General features: G+C 32.5%; 2 protein-coding genes across 2 annotated transcripts; one reads left to right on the plus strand and one right to left on the minus strand.

Moving 5' to 3' along the window:
- Positions 1 to 202: 202 nt before the first annotated feature.
- LOC123700037 (phosphatidylinositol transfer protein alpha isoform) lies at positions 203 to 22234 on the plus strand. The gene is made up of 8 exons (XM_045647142.1): positions 203 to 385; positions 650 to 680; positions 5041 to 5152; positions 8460 to 8611; positions 10142 to 10219; positions 18477 to 18707; positions 19478 to 19536; positions 19752 to 22234. The coding sequence occupies exons 1-8, from the start codon at positions 369 to 371 to the stop codon at positions 19888 to 19890; spliced, it is 819 nt and encodes a 272-aa protein (XP_045503098.1). The 5' UTR covers positions 203 to 368; the 3' UTR covers positions 19891 to 22234.
- A 422-nt stretch (positions 22235 to 22656) lies between these two features.
- LOC123700036 (N-acetylglucosaminyl-phosphatidylinositol de-N-acetylase) lies at positions 22657 to 26002 on the minus strand. Its single transcript, XM_045647141.1, has 4 exons — positions 25460 to 26002; positions 24794 to 25084; positions 24440 to 24533; positions 22657 to 24363 (listed from the first exon to the last, which is right to left on the minus strand). Exons 1-4 carry the CDS (start codon positions 25773 to 25775, stop codon positions 24189 to 24191), a joined length of 876 nt encoding a protein of 291 aa, XP_045503097.1. The 5' UTR covers positions 25776 to 26002; the 3' UTR covers positions 22657 to 24188.
- Positions 26003 to 26703: the final 701 nt, after the last annotated feature.

A 26703-nucleotide genomic window follows, 5' to 3' on the forward strand; every position in this document is an offset into this window, starting at 1 on the left:
CTCTTTGGTCGCTCTAGATCTAGAAGCAGGTAAATAAACATTCAGTGTTCATTTTCCAATTTGATATGTTTATAATAAAATAGACACTCTTAAATTAAACTAAAAGACAAGATAAATAAATACATAATATTATCTCTATGATGACGAAATATATTTTGAACGCAGCCTAATTGTTGACGCAATATCCGTTGTACCATGAAGTGAAGCATGCGCCTTGTCATATTCAGTCATTGAATGGTCAAAGATTCATAAATTTACAAAAATCATATAAATAGGGCCAACGCTCAAGTGCTGAACTGTGATAAGTTTATTCTAAGGTTGTAGTGAGTAATCTAATGTGCATATAAGTGAAAAAGTACAGTATCAAGATGCTTATCAAAGAATAGTGAGTATTGTTAAAGGTTATATTCTGTAATTGCGAAAATAAATCGATTTTTTAACAGTCAGCAAAAATCTGTAGAGCGTTGCTTTCGTAAGCGGTTTTTTTTTCATAAAATGTTTATCAAAGTACAACCAATGATCGGTTAATAAATTAAATTGGTAACATATCAAAATGTATTTTAATTTAAATAAAATTATGTATCTTAGTCGCGGAGCTTGATTTTATATTACCTTTGTTTATTATATTGAAATATTTTTTCTCTTTCAGTCGTGTTACCCTCCCATTAACAGTTGAAGAGGTAAGCCTTTCTTGATTTGAGATATGTAATAGTTTAATGGTAACTATATATGACTTCCCTATTATTTACATGAAACATTATACAACTAACATACTATGATTTATACCGATTTATCAATAAAATCGATTGAAAATACCATTATATTCGTTATTTATTTATTTATTTATGAAAACTAATCTTTTGGATCAATTCAAATGAAATTAATTTAAATGCTCTTTACAAATAGAATAATATAAATAAAAAATATGCTTTTGAGATAAAGTAATTACTAATTATTTACCTATATGGATAAAATATTATATTAAAGTTAATGCATATTGGTGCATTTTAATAATTAGTACTGCTAGGACTATACATTGTTTTTAATCTTATGTGAAACTGGTAATAATCATTTATTCTTATAGAACTTTCATAACTGACTTAAACACATAGTTGAGCACTTTAAAGTTAATAATTCAATTATTATACACACTTATAATAATAATAACCATATAAAAACATTTCATAAATCAAAAACTTATTTAGAAAAGCACCACACTTAAAGGAAAGAGTCTACTCTCTTAAACTCCAGATGGTTTTTTTGTATTACAAAAACATTCATTTCATGTTATATAAAGCTACTTTCAATTATAAAATACTAGGTTTCCGCCCCACAGCTAAAAAGTAGCCCGTTTTCCCGGGATAAAAAGTAGCCTATCCTTTCTCGGGTTCAAAATATCTCCATACCAAATTTCATGAAAATTGGTTAAGTAGTTTAGTTGTGATTGAGTAACAGACAGACAGACAGAGTTACTTTCGCATTTATGATATAATTAATAATAGTATGGATAATCACTAAATAGCATATCAAGTATGAGTAATGAGTATATTCAATACTGTAATGCTTATTTATTTATGCTTTATTGTACATGTATACCAGGAGAAACAAACTTAGACAATAATTGTATTAATTTATTAGAATCTATTCTATATATATAATAAATCTGTAGAAGGGTCAATTCTGTACATTTAAAAAAATATTGAAAAAATAAATAGCAGGGGGTGTTACTGGATCGATACCAAACCCAAATATGTGATTAAAAAAATTTTTGTCTGTCTGTATGTATGTGAAGACATCACGTGAAAACTAACGGTTCGATTTCGATGAAACTTGGTATAATTATACCTTATTATCCTGGGCGTAAAATAGGATACTTTTTATCCTGGAAAAATACGTAGAAAAAAAATAATCTTAATTTTTCAGTTTTATCCATAGATGTTGTTCTGTAGAACTGCGAACACACGTTGTGTATTTGCGTTGTGTATTCGCGTTATTTAGTGTTTCATAATCTCATCAAAGTGTTTCATTAAAGATGAGATTTTTCTTTTATGCTTTGATAAAGAACATTAGTGATACAGAGAGCAGTATGGGATAGATCTATCAAATACCCTATAAGGGAACGCAGCCAAAGTGTTTTATTGTTTATATTTTTTGGTTTTTATGGCATTCAAATGCTTTATAAATATAAATTTATAAAGAATAGAAAAAATTCGATCACGAGGCGGGACTTGAACCCGCATCCTTCGCGCCATTCCGGGGCGGATGCCTAACCAACTCAGCCACTCGTGACCCGCCTGAGCAATCGAATTTATTCTATCCTTTCAGTTTTATGTGTCTTAAGGGACACACCGCGCGCCATCTATTGAGATGATTTAACAACCATTTCAACCAATATGAAGCACTTTTCAGTGAATACAATATTGTAACGATGGAACACGACCTTTTCTTGAATTTATATTTTTTGGTTTTTATGGCATTCAAATGCTTTATAAATATAAATTTATAAAGAATAGAAAAAATTCGATCACGAGGCGGGACTTGAACCCGCATCCTTCGCGCCATTCCGGGGCGGATGCCTAACCAACTCAGCCACTCGTGACCCGCCTGAGCAATCGAATCGGAATGGCGCGAAGGATGCGGGTTCAAGTCCCGCCTCGTGATCGAATTTTTTCTATTCTTTATAAATTTATGTTTTATTGTTGTAACTTATTATCTTGTCCATTAGCATTATAATGTTACATTAAAATCCCTTCATTACTTTTGCACTTCGACGATGTTGAGTTTGTAAACAGTCGGAATAAAACCTAAATCTACTACCTATAATATTAAACATTGTTATTTACACCAGAAATTTTGTATTTTCTTAAAAAGGCCCCTTTAAGAAAATTTCGCATTCTCTTCTAGATTACACTATATAGAAAAGGAGTGCAGAATGCAAAAAATATAATTATACTAGCTTACCGCTCGCGGCTTCGCCCGCTTTCTCTAAAACGATTTGAGATTTAAACTATCCTATCTCTCAAGTTGGATCGAACTGCACATGGTGTGCGAATTTTATTATAATCGGTTAAATGGTTTAGGAGTCCATTGAGGACAAACATTGTGACACGAGATTTATATATATTAAGACTAGCTTTCCGCCCGCGGCTTCGCTCGCGTTTTCAAAGAAAAACTCGCATAGTTTCCGTTCCCGAGGGATTTCCGGGATAAAACCTATCCTATCTCTCAAGTTGGATCGAACTGCACATGGTGTGCGAATTTTATTATAATCGGTTAAGTGGTTTAGGAGTCCATTGAGGACAAACATTGTGACACGAGATTTATATATATTAAGATAAGTAGGTAGGTTGTACATATTATGATATTAAAAAGAATCACCTCCATACATTTGACACACACGAATACATTAATTTTTATTTATTACTAGCTTTCCGCCCGCGGCTTCGCCCGCGTTTTCAGAGAAAACCCCGCATAGTTCCCTTTCCCGTGGGATTTCCGGGATAAAACCCATCCTATCTCTCAACTTGGATCGAACTACACATTGTGTGCGAATTTTATTATAATCAGTTAAGTGGTTTAGGAGTCCATTGAGGACAAACATTGTGACACGAGATTTATATATATTAAGAAGATTATAGGTAGTAAAGATAGTTTTGATACTCAATGTCGTTTTTTTAAACTACAGATTAAACTTAACATCCTTGGAAGCAATATTCTTGTTAAACAAACACAAAGCTTCACGTAGGTCCTTGAGAATAGACAGGCCATTGACAAAAAGTCGAGTTGTGTTAGCCAACGAGCTAGCGGCCGCCGCATCAGTCGGTCAAGGTCTTATCTCCGCGAATGTTATGTGATGTAGTCCATATTTTGTGCACCGTTAATTATATAACTGACCGGTTGGCTTTATTTATCACACTGCCTTCCAAGCCAGAGGGTCGTGGGTTCGATTCCCACCTAGGTTAAATATTTGTGTGATAAACATAAATGTTTAATCTGTGTCTGGGTGTTAATTATCTATTTAAGTATTTTTTTTTAATTATATAAGTATGTTTATCAGCCATCTAGTTTCCATAACACAAGCGAAAGCTTAGTTATATTGGATCAGATCGTGCCGTGTGTGAAAATCGTCCTGAAATATTTATGAAAATATTAATTTATTACGGGAAACTTTCAATGCTCACTCTGTCACTCATATCATGCATCACTCACTACCCTATATCTTTATACATATATCTATACTGTTGCTATTTTATACTGTTGCTTTGTGAATACCTTGATTCTCTTTATTAATTTAATAATAATAATTAGTTTATGTGAAAAAAAATCTTGTTATACAGATATAATATGCTAAGTCGTACTTTTTTTAAATGATATGCTTGACTCTGTTGCGTCATTCTCAAAAGCCTTGTTCGTGTACAACAACGTACCTACTTACCTATATACGAGTACGTTATAACTGTAATATTTAATTCTAAAATTTTAAATTTTGTTTACAATTTTACTTAGTTTCATTTTTAAAGTGTGTATTTTTGAATCTAAGTACCTATTTATTATATGATTCTTATCAAAATCAACAGAGATACCTAACTTTTTTTTAAATATATGTACTGTAGTCATAACTTGGATTTGTGATTAATTAATAGATAAGGCAAACTTATTGCAATAGATAACATAGATATAGGTTATGAAAACGAACAGTATTTCATTATATTTATATTATATTTTTTAAACCTAGAATATATCGAAAAACAGCTTTTATATACATTATAATTTATAACATTAATTTGAGTGCCTGGATCGGTTTCCCATTGAAAAGAAACGTAAAGTACCTATTATCTAGTCTCTCTTGTCCTTTTGTTGATTACACTGTTCGAAAGATACCTACATTATCCAGATTTTTGTCATAATAAGTAGAAAAAAATTATTATATATCTTATTTGATGAAAATGTCCTGATGATCGATAAATCGCGACCATCCCAAAGTGTATTTTTTAAGTACTGACATACATAATTCAATTTTCTTTATAATATTTTTCGTAGTATCAAGTCGCACAGTTGTACTGCGTGGCGGAGGTGTCCAAAAATGAAACCGGCGGCGGCGAAGGAATAGAAGTTATAAAGAATGAACCATTCAAGGACTACCCTCTTCTCGGTAAGACAACACAAATCATTATTAGAATTAGTATTTTGCCATATCGTACCTATCCTCGTTTCATATGGGATTGTGAAAAATAAACTTGCTACCAATAATTTTTTTTTTTACAAGGTATTGGTTTCTGCATTTCACAGTTCTAATGTCTCAAAATAACCATGAAAGTATATAATAATTATTGTAGGTTTCATGACCGTGTAAGTCACTTGAGTCACCTACACTTTCCTGTGTGTATATCAGCTGTTATAGCATTATCACACTGTGTCATATCAATGCTTTAGTGCAAAATATAAAGCACACCATTTAATATGACAAACAATTTATCAGTTCAGACCATTTATATTTTGATTAAAATCGATTAGACATATGAAAACGTATAATCTTATCGCATATCTTTATCGACTTATATTATTCACTTATCCAGCGCTCTGTAATTATTTATGTGTACATTTTTACATTTAAAGCTAAATTGAGGTAAACAAATGTACATATAAAAATGTTTTTACACTTTTCAATGCAGTTCGTAAAATATATACATACTTATTACACCGATTAAACAGCACTTTAGATATATCTCATATTATTTTTGTGTCCATTTAACTGGAATTAAGGATATTTTCCTGTGCAGATAAGATGCGCACTAAAAAACGCAACCACTACCGTCAGCCAGACAGCCCAGTGCCCCAGTCTCTAACCAAAATAGGAAGAGAAACAGTATATCAAAAACACAACTAATTATTATACTAAAATGACTTTTTTAAAACGTCGTTAGATCCCGTACCAATAGACATTGCCATAATTTCTCTATGAGCTTATTCCGTAAAGTTAGTTAAAACTTAAAATAAAAGATATAGCGTGAGAAATAAACATTCGTCTTTACATGATTACATCCATACAAACATTCTGATTCATACATAAGTACCCCGTCCGATTAGGGCCCTTCTGGCCTCCTCCACTCAAGCGACAGCTCAAGCCGAGGTTCGTGGTCCCCGTCAAGGGGGGACGCCCTTGTGCATGTCGCTACCAGGGTGAACCTTCAGTTCACCCCCGCGTCCGCGTTAAAATGTAGAAGCCCTTCTGGCTAACATTGAGAAACACCACACAAAAAAAAAAAAAAAAATACATAAGTACATTTTTATGCTGACAATTGCAATGGGCGTAATATCATTTGAATAATTAAATTACTCTACAATGGTACTAGCTAGCATAAAAACGATAAACGCCCTATATAATATCCTTCTTCAGAATTTAATAATAGTCTGTAAATTGTGTATCAATTCATTCATTCATTCATTGAGTGAATGAGAAAATACTTTACATAATTCTTTATCGAGGTAAGAAATAGTTGTGTAGCCTTATGTAATGGCTTATGGCTATAAATGCCTGCAGTATGCACATTGCACACCTATTAGTTGTTGATGGGATTTGATGTCTTAATGGGATTGTAGCATCGGAATGTAATTGTATCGAATTCAGGACTAAAATAGCGAATTTTCTAGCGAACAACAGCAATAGAGCTGCAAGCTCTAAGATGTACGATGGCCACGCGAGCTTTTCGGAATGCACTACTTGTCCTCCTTGTCTCGACGACGGTAAATAAGCGAATATTGAGTTAATTGTACGTAGTCTTATAGTAGCATACGTTGTGTAATATCTGGGTATGGTATTTTCAGTAATTTTTGTTGATCAAAACTTAATAGTATCCATAACTTTGCGATGTAGGACAAAGTGCTTTTAAAGGATATCGCAATTAAATATAGATTTAGCTGTGATATGTATGTACTATAGCAATCTAATAAACTCAGTCGAATGTATCTTATAACTAGTACCTATACAATATCAGGAATTACTATTTTGCTAACAAAATACGTAAAAAACTTCGACATCGTATTCATTGTCCGCCGGTTACATTATATCAGAATGAGTTACACCCTAATAACCAATTTTTTTAAATAAAGATAATATTGTACATTGAAAGGTCAAATCACTGTTGTTTTAAAATGTACAACAGGATTTATTTTAGGCATTACATTGATATCTAGACAGACCTTGTATAGAACAATACATGTGTGTATATTACAATTGAATTCAAAATTTTAACTACATTATTATCATCATAGTTTGAACTCTTGTTATGTGATTGTTTCGAAAAATATATTATGTGGATTTGAGTAATAATAATTTACAGTTACACAATATCCCAATGAATAGTTACTTATTGCAGTAGTAAATATCCAGTTAATATACAAGTATTTTATTAATGTACAATGTACGTAGATACTCTACGATACGATAATATAACTTGCATTTAGCATTAGCTGTTATTATCGTATTTTTATCACTAACGTTTTATAGACATACAGAGTACCTATATTATTATGAATTAATATAAGTATTTCAATTTTAATTTCTGTAAATTAGAAATAATAATATTACGGACAAGAATTGTTCGCTAAATCAATTTTTAGCAAGATGACGTCAAGTAGCAATTTACACAAGTGCGGATATGTTTGGATAGGTGTGGTTAAAACCCTTTATTACTTCCTTGCGAGTCTTTGTACTGTTCTACGTTATTTCATCTGTTTACATGTACACAGTATAACAATTTGTGTTTTGACTACTACTAGGTAGCTAGGTACTCTGTAAGTCGTGCGTCTAGTTTTAAATTTGGTTTATAAAAAAAACCTAGGTATTATTCAAAGAGTACTTACTTTAAATATTAAACGGTTGAATTTAATTTAGAATATAGTGCGATTCAGGGATCGACCCTAAATTCTACAACATAGGTAATGATTCTGTAGTAGGTAGTCTTGTATACCTCGATAATTGTTTGGTTGAGCAATAATAATTATTCGACAACATGTGCCCTTATATAGCATAAAGTATCTTATTTTTAGATTATAATTGACATACCTCTCTGCGAAAATAAGAAACATTTAGCATTTTCTTACATTATCTAGTGAAAATTGTATTTTTAGTCCATAACAATAAAAAAAAAAAAACATAATACTACATGAAAAATCTTATCGAGTTCAGTTATCAATGACTCATTTCAATACTCAAACTGTATTTTTATGATAACGATTTTAAATCCGGAAGTTGTGTCTACAAAAGCCGCATAATTTCAGTTATCCATTTCATTAAAAGTATTGATGAATATTTCAGTTGAACTATTGACGATCGTCGTTAGTTCAACTGAAATATTGCCCGTTTTCATTTTTAATTACATTCTTCAAAAAATAACCGCCTAACGTATTCTAACTGATAAATATTCAGTACGATGACTCTAAAATAATCGGTGTTTTAGGGGGGAAATATTCATCTGGGCAATACACGTATAAGATCTACCATTTGGCGTCAAAGGTGCCCGCATTCATCAGGCTACTTGCGCCCAAGGGATCCCTGGAGGTGCACGAAGAAGCATGGAACGCCTACCCATACTGCCGAACCGTTCTTACGGTAAGTTTACATACGAATTTGCTCATTGTTTCCTAGGTTACGGTTTATTAGGTTTTAACTTATACGTCAATACCCTCATAGGAGCAGTGAGACATATTATATGAGGGCTGATAATAATGATGATGATGATGATGTCAATTCTAGCTAGTTATTTCATATTTAGACCACTTGTTGAGAACAATATAATAATTATTATATTTCAATAGCAGATAGAGTCGCAATTTATTTTTCGTCTAGCTTAATATTCTGATTCAAATCACGAACCAGTTGTAATTAGGGCTGCCATTCCTTGCTTTCCCGTTTATTCATTGTTCTCCGTACACCAATAGAGCATTTTTTTTAAATATAATATGCAAACAGACAAAATTACTGTATGATAACTGCTAGGCAGCATTCTGTTTGCAATTTGTGCTATATAATATTGTGTACTATAGGTATGTGTATATTGCAATTTTGGGCCAATTATTCGCATCGCGTGTCGTATAAAGCCGTGTGTACATGTCGAGTGTAAATAAAATAACTATGACTGATCTATGTCGACTATTTCTTTACACTACACGTTAGTAGTCAGATGTTAAAAATAAATATGCCATTAATATAATTATAATCTTGACATCTTATGTTATAAAAAGCTATGTACGCAACTTTTTATATCGTTATTTTCGTAATACAAATAAAAATACAATTTTGTTAAGTCACGTTTGTGTACCTAAGATATACGATAAGATCAATGCGAAAAGATAGCTGATTTTATATTATAAAAAATATTATATTTCTAAATATAAAAATTTTAAATTTTGAAAAATTATGATGTTATGAAATAGAAATGAGTGGTTTATTTATAAGTATAAGTATGAGTATGAATTTCATTTTTATAAGTGTTTTTAATACATACATAATATTATAATGTGTTCAATATTTTTTCAATAATAAGAAGATTTCGCTCTGGAACGAGAGAGTACTATCATTCTTCGCACGTGTCTTCAATTCTTCTGGCCCTCTGGGTATAGAATGAAATTGAATGTCTATGGGTAGAGATTTTTCCATACGTATATGAAAATATATTTAGTTTGTACTGCACTAAACTTAATGGAATTGTGCTTTTGAGATAGGTAGTAAAGATGTTGATAGGCTACTTACCTTGTTCTTACAACATATTCGTATAAATATATAAATTTCGAATATGTAGATACCTCTTAATTAGGTGTATGTGTAGGTATAAATCGATAATGCATTTAAATTTTTGAAGCATTTGCATCGAATTTTTTACTGCAGTTAGATACATGTTTTTATGAAGGTTTAAGTGGTTTAAGTGTAGTTGTATCTTCAACATTTTAGTTCAAGAATAAGGCAGTTTTATTACGATATTTTCGCTCGCTGTTACGAATAGATACGTGATTTGAATGAGGTATAAAAATAGAAAGATCTCGATTGATAGATATTTATTTTACGAGAGAACTCGAGCCTTTGAATTTTCAATGAATTGGGAGTGCTTTCGCTTCCAGAATAATGCAATGAAATTATTTTCAGAATCCCGGATACATGAAGGAGAACTTCGTAATCTGCATAGAATCCCTGCATTTACCCGACGCCGGTGACCAATACAATGTAAGTATTATAAGTGTTACATTCCCGTCCGATTAGGGCCCTTCTGGCCTCCTCCACTCAAGCGACAGCTCAAGCCGAGGTTCGTGGTCCCCGTCAAGGGGGGACGCCATAGAGATCTAGAGAGATGCCAATCGCTTGCGCTGAGTACGAAACCAGTGTCTCATAACAAATTTACGCACACAACAGTAAACAAAATAAAAACAATACTTCGCGTTGTGTGCGTGTCATCACACAAAAATTTGAGAGCGACTATTCGTTCGCACACTAGATTGTAAGTAACGTACGTATACCACACCACACAGCCGCAAGATATGCGTTTACGATAGGGATTGCTTGTCGATAAAATGAGAAACGTTAAAATTAAAACAATTTATAGGCAATACAGTAACTAGGTAGAAAATAGAAATGGACACCTTGATGGTAGCATTCATGGTGATGAAGTACATAAAGCATTGCCTATTGACTAATATTGTTAAGTAAAATAAGTATTAAATAAGTGAATTTTTTTTAATCCATGTATAATAATCACTATAAAATTATTGCTCGAGTACCTATCAAATAATAATAATACAATCAGATATTAAGCTAATAGTAATACATTATGATATCAAAATAAGGTAGTAAAATAATACATAATACGATAAAAAATCCGAATCTTATCGACATGTACACACTCGACGCGCATCCTCAAGTAACGACCGCGAGCAGCGGCCGTACTACACGATCGAACGTTTTTGTTAGCTTTAGTATCTTCATTATACATTGCGGTATTCGAACTCCGCGTTTGAATAGAGTCACGTACAGAAGAAGCATTGTAAACTATTTACATAAATTAATGTGACTGTCGTTCTGTCACATAATGAAACCAAGAAATCACTCTACGTAATATTGTTTTTGAAATTATAGTAAGAAAATCGTATAATTTTCAGTACTTACCGATGGTATGTGATTCCATTTGACTTAAAGTTGCTGGTTTCACTTCGGTTTTTACAAACTTTAACGGAACAACGCGGCATTGTCAAATAATACCCGGCCGACGGTCGAACGTCAACTGAATGCAACAAACAGCATGTGTTCTTTTTTTGGGCATATTGCTGCGACACCGGCCCCGCCCCCTAACCATATCTCCCTTTAGTTTCTGTGATCTGTGGGGGACGCCCTTGTGCATGTCGCTACCAGGGTGAACCTTCAGTTCACCCCCGCGTCCGCGTTAAAATGTAGTAGCCCTTCTGGCTAACATTGAGAAACACCTTACAAAAAAAAAAAAAAAAAAAAGTGTTACATTTGTTCACAACTTCTTTTTGTAATTAGATTTTAAGTCTTTTCATAACGAAATATCATCAAGTTGGTATTTCTCTTGTTTTAAAAAATATTTTAACAACAAAATGGAAAAGTTAAACCTCCAAATTAAAAATGTATTTCTCATAAAAAAATATTAAGGACAGATATAAAATAATAATTTGAAAAACGGCAATTTTATGAATACAAAAGACTAATTTTAAAGTGACATTAAAAATTACCGAGGCTCCTTCTTTATAATTTATTCACAAGGTTATAAATTTAAAATTGAATCTACAAACGAAATCTGGAAAAGAGAAAATTATATGTTAATTATTTTTTCATACACTACCTACTAGTGTCTAGGTAGTCGTAAAGATAATTTAATAATATTATTTATTATGTACACGATAAAAAGTTTTGATAAGAAACATAATTACTGTTCCGTATCAAGGATTTCGTTGAAATTAAAGAAAAGTTGATTGTGTTTTTAATTTTAATTAAGTTAAAGAAGAAAGTAGCGAAAGGATTAAACAACAACCGGTTTACCCTGATATCTGATTGGAAAGGAAAATATTGTGGGAAGGACAAACTTTTTGGGAATTACGAGGAGTAAATGTAATCCATACTAATATTATAAATGCGAAAGTAACTCTGTCTGTCTGTCTGTTACTCAATCACGCCTTAACTGCATGAAATTTGGTATAGAGATATTTTGATACCCGAGAAAGGACAAGATAGGTTTTATCCCGGAAATGCCACGGGAACGGGAACTATGCGGGTTTTCTTTGACTGCGCGGGCGATGTCGCGGGTGGAAAGCTAGTAAGTGATAATGAAAAAATGTTTGTTCTTATTTACATTTGAATTAGAAAGATAATATAAATATACTATCATGGTTACTAACTAGGTATATGGTGTATATATGTGTGTATTTCTTCATATTATTATCATAGATAGGCAACGAGTTTAAAGGTAACTCAATCATACATAAAGGTATACTAGTGGTTCGCCCCGGCTTCGCCCGTGGTACCTACATGTTTACGTTTTTTTTCATAAAAACTATCCTATCTCTCAAGTTGGATCGAACTGCACACAGTGTGCGAATTTTATTATAATCGGTTAAGTGGTTTAGGAGTCCATTGAGGACAAACATTGTGACACGAGATTTATATATACATATTAAGATAAGATTGTAGATTTAGAATTTGAGATAAAACTAGAACAGTCGATGAAAATAAATCCGAAATTCCTACAGTTTAACAAAATTTACACCCAATAATGGTACCTTTTAAACCAGCAGTTAAATCTTTTATAAAATCTGGGCGGAAGCTTGACCCATTTCGTGTGAAAGCATGCAGTGTTACTGTAAAAACTTCGGTTAATTGTCGACCCGCGATTGTTGCCCGTGAAAAAATTTACGGCTATTTTTATTTAGAAATTAAAGATTTTTAACGGATTTAAAACGCGTTTAAAAAGATTTAAAACTGACATTTAAATATTTTTTGAAGTGAAACTTAGTTCTTTGGGTGCGTTGAGAGTAAAATTTGAAGATTGCGTCATGGAGGACGATTTTGGTATCTTTGAATCTTGCTAAAGAAGTTTCACTTCTGACACGTGCTCGGCATACACGCTCTTCTTTTCATGAGCTTTCAATAGCAGTCCAATAATATTCAAGGTTTCCGAGTTTATTTGCAATATTAAAAAGCTGATGGCCCTGGCTTTGACCGAGTTGATCTGTGATAATATAAGAAGCTATGAAGAAGCCAGTGTTAGTTTTTTTTCTTAATATGTAGGTAGCTCTCTAGTGGTTAAAGAAATGTTGTAAATCAACGAGCAGATAGTATAGCACAAATAACAAAAAATATATTACATCAGAATTTATATTTTACTTTAATGAATCAAGGGTTTTATAGCGGGTTTTTTTCTGTTTTTAACTAATACAAATCTCGTCATCTGTACACAAGACAAAAGGCATCTATGATCAGATGATAACGCGTATCATTACCTACTGTATGATTACTTATAAAATCTTTGATACGGTGTAGTGTACGAAACTCGCTAGTGATGACATCTCTGTCGTATTTTGAATAAAAACTACGTGATTGTTGTGATCAAAACAACAATAATAAACATATCACGTTTTATTTAATTATCCGACGTACCTTAGGTTAAAAGGATTATAACCTTTGAGTTGAATGAAAAATATGAGGAATATTTTTGAGAGTTGATTTTTTTTTTAATTATAGGTACTTATTGTAGATAGTAACAAATACTGACTACATCATCACATTTTAAATTACCAGATGTACCTTGGGATACGCAGATTACGGAAATCCTTAAATATATAATAATAAAATTTAAAATAAATAAGTAAATTGCATCAAACTCTATCTGATTGTAATTTTTTTTTGTTCTTCATATGGATGCTAAAATAATATATTTAGACAACTTACTCAAATGGCATCAAATAGCACCTAATTTTTGTAATAGGTGATAATAATTTTAATAATACATAATGTATGGTGATTGGTGACGAAAATGATAAAGTTTCCAATAAAAACTATGCTAATAAACGATGTTTATTACGCTATTCATGATAATTATTACACAAAGAAAATTATTGCTTACCTACTTTACTAACTTAATAATATAAATCTTTGAAATTAAAATTTGAATTTTGGACTGACGTCATCTTTTCTTACCTTAATATTTGAATTACGGAGGTCATACGACAAATTACAAAGAACATGTTACATGCGTTAATAAATATGAATATTTTGTTTTTAGAGTAGTTTATTTTTTGAAAAATTAACCTTTTTTCTGAAGTAGCTGTTATTATAATTCAACAAAGCTTGGGGCAATTTAATATACTTTTTCATCTAACTGAAAATCTTACATATCTGAACATTTTTGAGTACCTTTCAATCGCATATTTTTCAATAAACCGATTGTATTAAGACAATTAGTATTCTAGGCTGCGATTTTTTGTGTATGGAAAATTTCATGAATTCTAGTTTATATTTCCTATGAATAGGTATTATGTTCAAAATATAAATGTAAAAAAAGTAAAATAAAATAACTGAACTTGAAGAGGAGATAGACGGTCTTTCAATGGCATATTGAACAAAATTGACAACATTAAGAGCAAATTAACCCAAAAATGCATAGGTCAAGTGGCCTTAAATACCTCAATGAGTCGGAGATGATTTATTCAGTATCAACTGATAGTTATCTATATGTGTTGTATATAAAAAATAAAAATGAAACCCCTTTTCCTTGGTCACGCGTGAAGTTGTGGACCGATTTCGATAATTCTTTTTTTTATTATATTCCTTGAAGTACGAGGATGGTTCTTAACTTAGGTAGAGAAAACGTAAATATGTACCACGGGCGAAGCCGGGGTGGACCACTAGTTAAAGATAAGTATAAAATAAGTTGTAATACAGCATACGCAAGTCAAAAATTGTTTTAGTATGATATATTTGTTTCACGTTATCGTCACTGTCGCGTCGCCACGTGTTTTGAAGTCTATGAAAAGGTGATTCTTCAACTATTGTTCGTAATATGGAATGGTGTTTTGTAGGAATTACAGACTGTATAATACAATTAATAATAATCTATACATATAATAAATCTGTAGAAGGGTCAATTCTGTACATTGGTAATATTGAAAAAATAAATAGCACAGTAGTGTTACTGGATCGATACCAAACCTAAATATGTGATTAAAAAAATTTTTGTCTGTCTGTCTGTCTGTATGTTCAGGCATCACGTGAAAACTAACGGTTCGATTTCGATGAAACTTGGTATAATTATACCTTATTATCCTAGGCATAAAATAGGATACTTTTTATCCTGGAAAAATACGTAGAAAAAAATAAATCTTAATTTTTCCGCGCGGACGGAGTCGCGGGCGGAAGCTAGTATACAACTAAAATTATTTAAATACAATAATTATATGCTAGACCATTGTTATCTATAACTCGCTCTAGAAATAAAATAGTCGTACTGAAGCAGAAATATAGCGTGCTAGTATTTTACCATTTAAGGTGTAATTAAATCAATTACGTAACACAGTAAATGGTAGTAATGATGCTAAGTGCCTTGAAACGCGTCGTCGGATCTTGGGAGCGAAGGTCTAGCTTCCGTAAACTGTTATGTATGTTTATATGTATTTCGTTGTTTTTGTCAATATGTATAGGTAAGAAATAAGAATTGTGCGTTGCTATTATCAACCAATCACAAGTTTAAGCGTGTAGCGTAAATGGAGTCTTGCTGGAGATAATTCGTTGTTTAGGGATGAGTAGAGAATTATTTTCATAGCATCAACAGAAAATTGTAGACATTTTAATTTTTCACAGTAATTAAGCTCATTAAAATTAACTCAAAAATTTCATACACAATACAAACGCGCTCTCTATATGTAAAATAATGTAATGTTTATGTATAGAGTATAGACTGAATGGAATATGGATGAATACTCTTTATTGTACATACATAAACACAGAGCACTTAAACAGTATGCTAAAGATGTACAATGGGCGGCTTTATCTAGAGCTATATGTCTATGTATCTATTATTATCGATTTATCAGTGATTCAAACATTTAATAAACCTGCATTTACTATATTTTAAACTCGCGTTGTTTCTATGGGAAATAATAAAGTAATATTAAATCTATTAATCAGCGATAAGAACATTTAAACGTGCAATGATAGCAGGTAACCTTGACGTTGTGGGTAGGTAGTTGTTTGTTTACAAAAATATACATGTGGAAAAAGCGTGGTATAACCGGAACAGATTACAGTAAATTTATTATATGAATTGTCGATTTTTCTAAAAGAAGTTATTGTTAGACATTTACCTAGTAAAAACTTTATAATATGTGTTTAGTTACGATATTAATAATTTAACAGGAAAACAACAATTTGGAAAGATGTACCTAGATACCTACTTATGCGTGTTTCATAGAATCGTGGAATTAAGATAACCTATTTTTAAATATTCTTTATTTGTGTTTTGTGCTGTGTGCAATATACAATCGAGATCGACATGTCTTTAATTATAACAAATACGATTACACCTGACAACTGTTCACATTATGACGTCATACACTTGTTCACAAGGCTGCGAGTTGGAACCCGCTTGGTTTGCTTCAGTTAAAAAAACAATCGCTAAATGCAACATATAAGATGTAATCGCAATATGCAATAATAACATTGAATACCGTTACGTTTCGAAAAGCACGGCAAATCCAATCGAGTAGTTTATACGGAATGCTTGAACAAACAGATTTTCAAGCTATAAATTATAACAATAACTCAAGTGTACATTTTAACAGTACCGTACTTTCCTTAGATTAATAAATTAAGAAGTAGTAAGACATAACACAAGACTAACAGCAAGAAGGGTTAGGCTGCCATCAGACAGACTGCAACACAACAACCGCACGAAGTCGCATTAGTAACCGCACGCAGTTGCTATACTCAACTGCACGCAGTTGTCTGCAGTCGGGTCCGACTTCACGCAGTCGAAACCAAGCATGTAGGCCAAGAGTTAGTGTAAGGTTTGACGTCGAAATGGAAGCACACACGTTACGTCTCTTAAGGCGACTACACCACCGAAACTAGCGCCCCCCCAACATTTTATTTTTTTACTCCTAAACCAGATCAAATTTAAAAAATCTAGCTCGGTACTTTGCTAGTATATTACTTGTAGTATTTTTGGTATTACTTTTCATTATTTTGCATTCGGTAAATAAGGAGAACTTTTGATTACCGCCAAAAGTGGCCACTTTTGGCGGTAATCAAAAGTTCTCTAGAATAATGAACAGTTAGAATAGTGAAAAGTAATACCAAAAATACTACAAGTAATATACTAGCAAAGTACCGAGCTAGATTTTTTAAATTTGATCTGGTTAAGGAGTAAAAAAATAAAATGTTCGGTGGCGCTAGTTTCGGTGGTGTAGGCCTCTTAATATTATTACGGCGCCGCCGCCGCCGGCGATATAACCGAATTAAAAAACTGCAAAATACACCACGAATGTGGATTGATCCTTTGCTATTATTTTGCCATACGGAATATTATTTTGCTATTATTTTGCGTTCGGTTCTTTGACTGACTGCACACTAACTGTATGCAGTAGCGGTGGACAGCATGCGGCGACGCTACCCGACTTCAGCCGACCGCGCGAAGTTGAACGCGCGACTGTATGCAGTTGATATTGACTTCACTCGACTGCAGCCGACTGCGTGCAGTTGATATCATGACAGCATGAAGTCGAACACACAACTGCTTGCAGTTATATATATCGACCGCGCGCAGTTGCTGCGATGCAGTCTGTCTGATGGCACCCTTACATCACTTTGTTTTAAATACATATTCAAAATGTTATCTTTTAGTTTTATATTTAGAATGAATCATTTGCGATTTAAAGTATTAGCCAATCGTTTACAATATGACTCAATAACGAATCTTATATATCCTTTCACAACCGACTTGCGTAGATACATGAACAAAAATAACACATAAGTACGCAGGTTATGGCCATCGTAAAATTTATTATGTATTTTTTACTAACCTATTACAGGGTGACACGTTAAATTTGGTTGTTAATATTAAAATAAAATTTCCATTGACCAATGAGACACGATTTACCCTGACCTTCAAATCGACGTAAGAAGCACAAATTCGTTCTTTTATACATATAAATTTAAAACTAAGTTCAGATTATATAAATATATACTTACATATAAGAATAAGAAATTATAAATATAATTAATTCAGATTTATTTACAGCAATGTTGCTTAAAGTTTAAAAGTAATGAACAACATGTTCATGCAAGGTATTCTTATGATTCCGATAAATACTTTATGTGGTGTCCCACCGTCAGTGCAACTTTTTCATAACTTCAAAACTCTGACACATGGTCTAATTCTATTCTACAGAAGAATAACACATTATTTCCACGCTTCCAGGTACATGAACTGCCGCCGGAGAAGCTAAAAACGCGCGAAGTTGTGAACATCGACATCGCGAACGATCCCATGTCGCAGGCGGACTACAAGCCGGAGACGGACCCGACCAAGTTCAAGTCGAGCAAAACGGGCCGCGGGCCGCTGGTCGGGCCCAACTGGAAGGGCGAAGTGAAGCCGGTCATGACGTGCTACAAGCTCGTCACTGCGGAGTTCAAGTGGTTCGGACTACAGGTGAGTGTAAAGGATAGGATACTGTGATGGGGATGTATGGATTGATGTTAAGTGGTCACCACTACCTGTGGACACTAGTAACACGGTGTTACATGAAAATAAATCCACTCTTTTGTGAGTGAAGCCGCTAATGACGTGATACAAGCTCTTCATTGCGGAGTTCAAGTGGTTCGGGCTACAGGTGGATGGGGATTTATGGCAGATATAGCCCATGGACACTAGTAACACTGGTGGTGTTACATGCTGGTTCTTTACAAATATGTACACTCTTTTGATAGTGAAGCCGGTCATGATGTGCTACAAGCACTTTACTGCTGAACTCGAGTGGTTCAGGCTTCAGGTGATTGTGGAAGGGGTGGTGACATTGGGATAGTTTCGTGGTAGAGCTAGCAAAGGGCCATGTGGCCTTGATGCTAAGTGCTCGCTGCTCGTGAACACAAGTTACACTGGTGGTGTTACATAGTGGCACTTTGCGAGCCTTTAGTGACAAATCAACTTTTGATAATGGTCATTAAAGTTGTGAAGCAAAAAAATCTGAATAAAAACTGTTCGTCATAATGATTTAACCTAAAATATAGGTTTTTCTTGTTTATATTTAATTTACATTTGTATAATTTAATATAAATGAATCTATGACGTTTTCATGACGTAAATTAAATTTTAGATAAATAAATTTAAATTAAGACGACGTTAAATAAATATGGATGTGTATAATCTTTTTTTTATTCATAAAATTGTGATGTTTAATCGATTATTATATTTAATTTCAGAGCAAAGTTGAGAATGTGATCCAGAAGTCGGAGCGACGGTTGTTCACTATCTTCCATAGGTAAGTTTGTTATTATTTTCCAATATATTTCGGATTATCCTTTATCTCATTCTTATGTACAAAAACATTATACTTTCTATTACTAATACAATTCTTGGTTTTAATATTTCTTCTTTTTCTTAAATGGCAATTCGCGGTCCCAGTGAGGACGGGTTCTGGCAATGTTTTCATTTATTAAAATATTTAGTTGAACATATCGAAATATTTTGTTACAGACAAGTATTCTGTTCCATGGACGACTGGTACGGCATGACAATGGCGGACATCCGCGCCATCGAAGACCGCACTAAAGAGGAATTGGAGAAATTGCGTCGCGAAGGTGAAGTGCGCGGAATGCGCGCTGACAACGAGTAAACGCGCGAAACGTGCCACGGATCTCTCGCTGTGAAGTTGGCTGCGAGTTGGACACACACTGGTCCCATATACGCGGCAACTTCATATCGAACGTGGCCAAGTCTCCGCGTGTCCTCGCGGCAACTTCACACCAAATGTGGCGTGCAGCGTGCGCGTGTCGTACTCGCAGCAGCTTCACGGCAAATGTGGCGGTATACACGCGTTTGTGAATATTGGGAGAGTCCTGAATGCAACAGTATTGTCAGTTGTTGAAATCGCTTTGTGTACGTCAGTTTTTTTTTTATTATAGAAAAATTGTTTTGAAATAATAGTTGTCAGCAATAATTGATAAATTTCAAAATAAATATATTTCCTTACAATGTTTATGTTTTATGTTCACAAAACGAGATTTTAAAGTTTAAATGGTCTGACATAAGCTCGCATCGGTGAGAGTTGTGATTGGTGTTGTGGAAGAGAAAACGCGCAAAGTTTGGACTCCGTGTATTCACTTATGTGCTGTATTCACATGCGTGAAGAAACATTGAGCGCATGAAAAATATTATCACAATTAATTTAAATATGTATAATAGCAATTTTTTTCATCAACTGTCTAGAATTGAAATTATAAAAATAATAAAATTACTTAAATATAATATAATGCAACACTGATGTTTGCTTGTCAATACTTCGCGCTCAATATTTCCCGCGCTCGCACAATGCCCAAGTCTCGAGTGAGATTGTATTAATTGTAATGAAACGACTGCTGGCAGTCTTTAGCTAATTATTTATTATGACATATTAATTATTTAGTAAAATATTACATAATATTAATTGTTTCACTTAAATATATTTTATGTAATATCTATACGTTCCGTTGCTACTATTTTCATACGAATGTTATGTATGAATCTGACAATAGTCGAAAAAAACCTAATATGAACAATCTCACTGAATCTTGGGCATACATTACCATTTAGCGAAATAATTTCATTGAAATGTGGTATAGATACTATTTAATTGAATAAATAAGTCAATGTAGTCAGTGGTTATAGGTAGTGTCGACGTTACCGAAATAAAACTATTCGAGTTACATTTTTTGGAGAAATACTTATTAGCAACGAGATTTTGTGAGAGTATATAAGCGGCATTTAGGTCAGATTTTAAATATTTCGCTGTTTAAGTAATAAATACTTCTATGTATAAACTTCCTGAGTAGGCGGGCATTTGGCTGTTGTGTATAATACGATAGATATTCGAAAGTAATTTTGCGTATTAGTCACATAGTTCCGACTCGAGAAATGTTAAAGGTATATAAATGTCGGTGCAATATTTTTTGTCAGTAGCAAATTATTATGGGAATTTTGAAATTATTGTCTTACGAGGTGTCGCAAGGTTTAATACATAAATGGTTGACGGTAATTCTGGGACTACTAACTCGGGCTACGGTTAGCATCGACCTCGAAACGGGCGCATGATGTATATTTATATAATTAAGTTTGTTATTTAACAAATCAGTATTTTGAATATGTGTGACATTCCAGATTCCGATTGATTATTTTTGTGGGCATATATTGTTTCGCTGTTCTACTGTTCGATAGCTCTCTGTATGAGACCCGGCTTCATACACAATATAATTGACACCTGAAACGAAACGTTCATAGTTGCATACATTGCTAAGTAATTATACAAAAAAATGTCGAAAAATGTCTAAAAATCAAGTATTTCGTTTGTGAAGTTTGGTCTCAGTTATATGCAATAATGTGTGTACACGTAGAAACGCGTAGCGGTAACGAAAACAGTATGTGCAATTTGTATTAAAATTGTTTTACTATGATTTGAAATGAAGTGAAATTTTAATGTTCCTTACATTTGAAGGTTACACGAGAAACTTAGTTAACAGTGGTTCAGAGCTCTTAGGGCTGTGATAGTTATTAAACGTTTACAATGGTTCTATTCAATATAAGTTATTTAAAGTCACACAAGTTCACGAGAGCTCTGATTTTTGATTGCTTAATATTGCACTTTACTTTTTATTATTTTTTTATAATCTAAGTTGTAATAAGTTTTACATTAAATACAGCGTGAGATATGTATTTGAATGTAGTCTTTTATTGATAGTTACTACTTACTAGAGCCAATGCTACTCCGCTTTCGCCTCCGGATGAACGCAAATTCGTTCTTGCGTACTTAATTTTCTTCAACTCTAGTACAATTCGCTTGCTGCACATTCGATAATTATCACAGCTCATGATATGCATAATAATAAACAAATTTTATGTTTCCTTCATCTCAATTTAAACGTTGTTATTAATTATTTAAATCTGTCACAGTTGTTGCAGTTACCAATAAATTTTTACACATTTTCCGATTTGCGTTTCTTTTTATTTGGTTTTCATGATTTCATTATTTTATTTTTTTCCTCCACACACGTCATATATTTTTGTATAATGTGTTCATAGTATGATTTTATTCCTTGGGCACACATAGAGCAATACTTAAAATGTATGATCATAGAAAGCTAATATTGTCAATTTTAAAACGTTTAGATGAAAGAATTTTGATAAATTCTGCATTGAAGTATAAATGTATTATTATGGTAATTAACATTTGTTGTAAAATGTATTATTATGAGTATTTGAAGGCCAATCGAATAAATAATGTAATATGTTGGGTTTTTTTATGTAGTAGTTAGACCCTCTACGTTTAAATAATTTTGATCTATACCAACTAAGCGGTTCTTAATAATATGTATTAATGTACAACAGGTGTAGAAATAAAAACGAAAAATGTGATTTTAATTTTTAATAGATTTTTTTCATCACAGATATATGCAAAACAATAACAAAACATTATATTTTTTCAAATAAGGGTTCCTACTTTATAGCTATACATTTAAATCATTAATCTTTTAAGTATCATACATACAACATCTTCAATTATTAAAATACATTTCACAAAAGTCAACATAATATATTAATTTAATAATTGCCACTAAAAATTTTTAGCGCATTACTATTGAAGCACAGAGATAAAACTATTTAATCATAATGTACGATAAAATATCTAACGCTGCTAAGAAATCGAAACGATAAATATTAAGTTTAAAATAAAAGTAATAAACACGCTTAAATCGTATGAGTAAAAATTGAAGAGAATGAAATGAATGAGATTATTATCTTTTCTTGGAATGCAAATAATTGCAATTTCTTAGAAAGATTGGGGGACCACATTTAAATTTGAACATGACAATCTAGGGTGTAGATGCCTTTATTAGACTCTAAAGGCATGGAAAGTAAATAAATAAATATTTTTTGGGCACCAGTTCATCCACCCAATCAAATAGAATGAAAAAGCTTGTAAACAATCGTAATTGCCTTGTAACACTTATTAAATTGCACATCTTATAAATCTTATAGATAACGACCACAGAAGTAATTTTTATTTAGCTTATACATCACTTATCGTTAAATTAATAATAATTCCACTCAAAATTGGCATTACATTAAATTTAATTATCTCACCTGAAACGACGTACTTATACTCTACTTGCTATTCCCAGGCAATTCTTTTTGTAAAATCTTTAACTTACAATTTTTGAATATCGTACGGATTTTATCTCGCACGCGGAAATTGCCTGGTATGCGGAAAATTGTCGTTTCTAGAATTCCTTTCAGCGTCATGCTTGAGTGTTTACATATTTTATTACAATCCAATACATAGGTACTTGCTTGAAAAGGGCACTTGCTGATAATATGCGTGCGAGGCATTCCCGCGTGCGTGCAATATTAAAAACACCCCTACATAGAACAAAAACAGTGCCATAGAGCTTGCTCATGCGCCTTGTGATTTGACTTAATATTATTGAAGTCTTGTCAAAACAGTAGCCTATTCTCGAAAAAACAGTTAAGAAACACAGATACTATCATTTTAGATACGATAAGGATATTCTTATGAATAATTTATACTATTTAAGTACCTATCTACACATCTTATTGTGTTCAGTGAAATACATCATCTCTGTACATTATAATTACATTCGTTTAATTTCCCATTTGTTAAAACTTACATACAAAATGGACACAATCTCAGAGGAAACTATTATACAAGAAAGGGAATGTTGTTATTTTTGTACATTATCAAGTCTTAATATTTATCTACACTATATTCAGTAGGTTTGACGATACACTAGGTATTGTACATGAAGCAATGGAATGGTCTTACCAATAAACCCTAGGTTATGTAAGATATACTAGCTTTTCTTAGAGTATTTTTTAAATAGTCCAGGTTTTACATTCACATAAGAGTCAATTAAAGCAATTTCAATCATCCACTTCAAGTTCTAGTTCAATGTCGGCAAGACTAATTTTCCTTAATGTATTGATAACCATATATCTAGAAAATATAACATACAAATATCTAAACCAAACCATTTGACTTTTATGTCGCTTCATCGCGCGCAGCACTCGGCGGCTTTCCGTCCAGCGAAGGAAATATCTAGAAAGATACCTTTATATGAATACATATCATAACAAGCATGAAAATAGAAATATCAACATTCTATTCAACTTACCTCTTTGAAGACAGCAGAAAGCTTAGTGGCAGGTCCAGGAATCCTAAATATTTCCTTAATATATTTACAGAGTCTAAAGTGTATACAGTGCATTCTGTAAAAAATATTTTGTTTTCATTGTTTATTTTATTTTCAACATAATAATTTTCTCTAATACTATTTTAATTTGAGAATTACAATAGACGGAAAGAACAGACAGGCTTTATGTAGGATATTAATTTTATATACCTACTATTTTCCAGAAAAATATATTTTACTAGTGACTGATCTTTACCATCTTTTACATATTTTTATTTACATAAGTTTTACAGGTTCCTTTACCGTATATAACATAACATGTCAGTTACTACTTACTTTCCGGCATGACTTTTTCCACAAACATATAAGCGACAGCATAAAACACAGCTGCATGGTTAGGGTGCGAGGACACACCCCCTCTATCGAATGTGACCAGTGTATCAATATCCAGAGCTTCCACTTGGTGCTCAATGAGCTTCGCAACCACTGGCACAGGCCATTGTACCTTGGGATTGTCTGGCAATCTTGTATCATTTATGAGACAAACATTATGGTCCGAGACACCAAGCTCCTTACATGCATCCCACAGTTCTTGCATGCGTATATGACCTTTTCCTTCAAAATTACCTGAAATTAATGAAGTACTTGTATTTCAATAATCTGTAATCGGCATACAAGTTTGATACACTGAAAAGAGGAATGTGTCTGGATTGTTACAGTAAATAGTTTGACAATACAATATGACATAAACTGTGATTATATATTTACATCATTAGGAAACAGATTTGAGTATTAAGTGCATAAAAATTATTTCTTAACATAAAATAGAGATAACTTAAAATGTAAGAAAACTGCTTTCGCAAACATGTTTTTTTACGAATAAACATATCCCAAGCCATACAATTTATATATATTTAATACTTCTACTTTATTTTAAGGGTAAATGATTTAAAATATTTATCTCCAAAAAGATTGTTCATATTGATTATAGCATAAACTCACCGTGTGATAAACACAGCATATAAACTTCGGCACCCTGTTCACATAGTCTATAAATGGTCGGGCCGAAAAACATACATTCATCGTCAGGATGAGCTATTACAATTAGTACTCTCTTAGCACGAAGAGCTCCGCGAGTCCGAGTTGGTAATCTCCTGGCATATTTACGGTACACTATACAACACAGACACAAGTATCCAAACACCCATAAACAGATATATAACACAAAATTTCGTAAATATAACAAGGATTCTGATACAAATTTTAAGTAAAAATTATCAAGAAACTCCAATCTGTACGGGATTTCTGAAAATAACATTTCTGACTAGAATGTATAGCGAATATATATGGCAATATCACAGTTTTTCATCTATCTAAAAACCTAAACGTAGAAAGTTTCGGTATATAGTAACTGATCGATGATTTTCTAATAAAATAAGTCCAAATACTTGTGTATGATTTCATTTTTTGGGAACAGCGTTTCAAGTTATTTGGGATTGCGATTTGGGAATATGACAATAATTGACATTTGACAAAATGACAAATGACAATCGTATACCTGCCAGTGACAACTGACAAGTGTCATGTTAAATAACAGATTTCAGCACCCACAGCTGCTTCAGCCTACCACCAGCGTAGAAACCTTCTTGGTAGTAACCGTAGACAGAGAAACTAATAGACAAAGGTACTCTGTAACCGCGACTGAGACGCAGATACTTTGTCAATGTATAAGTTGAATGTTGCCACAGTATCAGAGCTCCCGGATATTTTGGATGTTATAGGGAAAAGGTAAATATTTTTAGGATCAATTAAATAAAACCAGTTAAGAGATTTTTCTTTTGTCTTTATAATCAATGTAGTAGATACAAAAAAATATAAATAGATTGATTAATGTTAATTTCGTGTACACATTTCTTACTTTTCATTAGCTTGTTCATATTTATTTTACAATATTTTGTGGGAATCCAATCTTTTCTCCCAGTTGCTTCCATCCATTTATTACGTAGGTCTGGATCATCTGGAAACCAATCGATAAACATAGGTTAATAATTAATACTCGCAGGTAGTTCAGTTCTATAAAATTATAAATGTAATTTTATGTCAATCACAATTACTATGGGAAATAATAAATTAAAATATGTTTTCGATGCCAAAATCTTCCCGAAACACTGGGTTATTATGGGATTTCGTATTCATTTACTTTCGAGATTCGAATATTTTCAAATCAATATTTTTTTTATTGATGA

This window comes from Colias croceus, chromosome 19 (assembly GCF_905220415.1).
Source record: "Colias croceus chromosome 19, ilColCroc2.1".
Taxonomy (NCBI): Eukaryota; Metazoa; Arthropoda; class Insecta; order Lepidoptera; family Pieridae; genus Colias; species Colias croceus.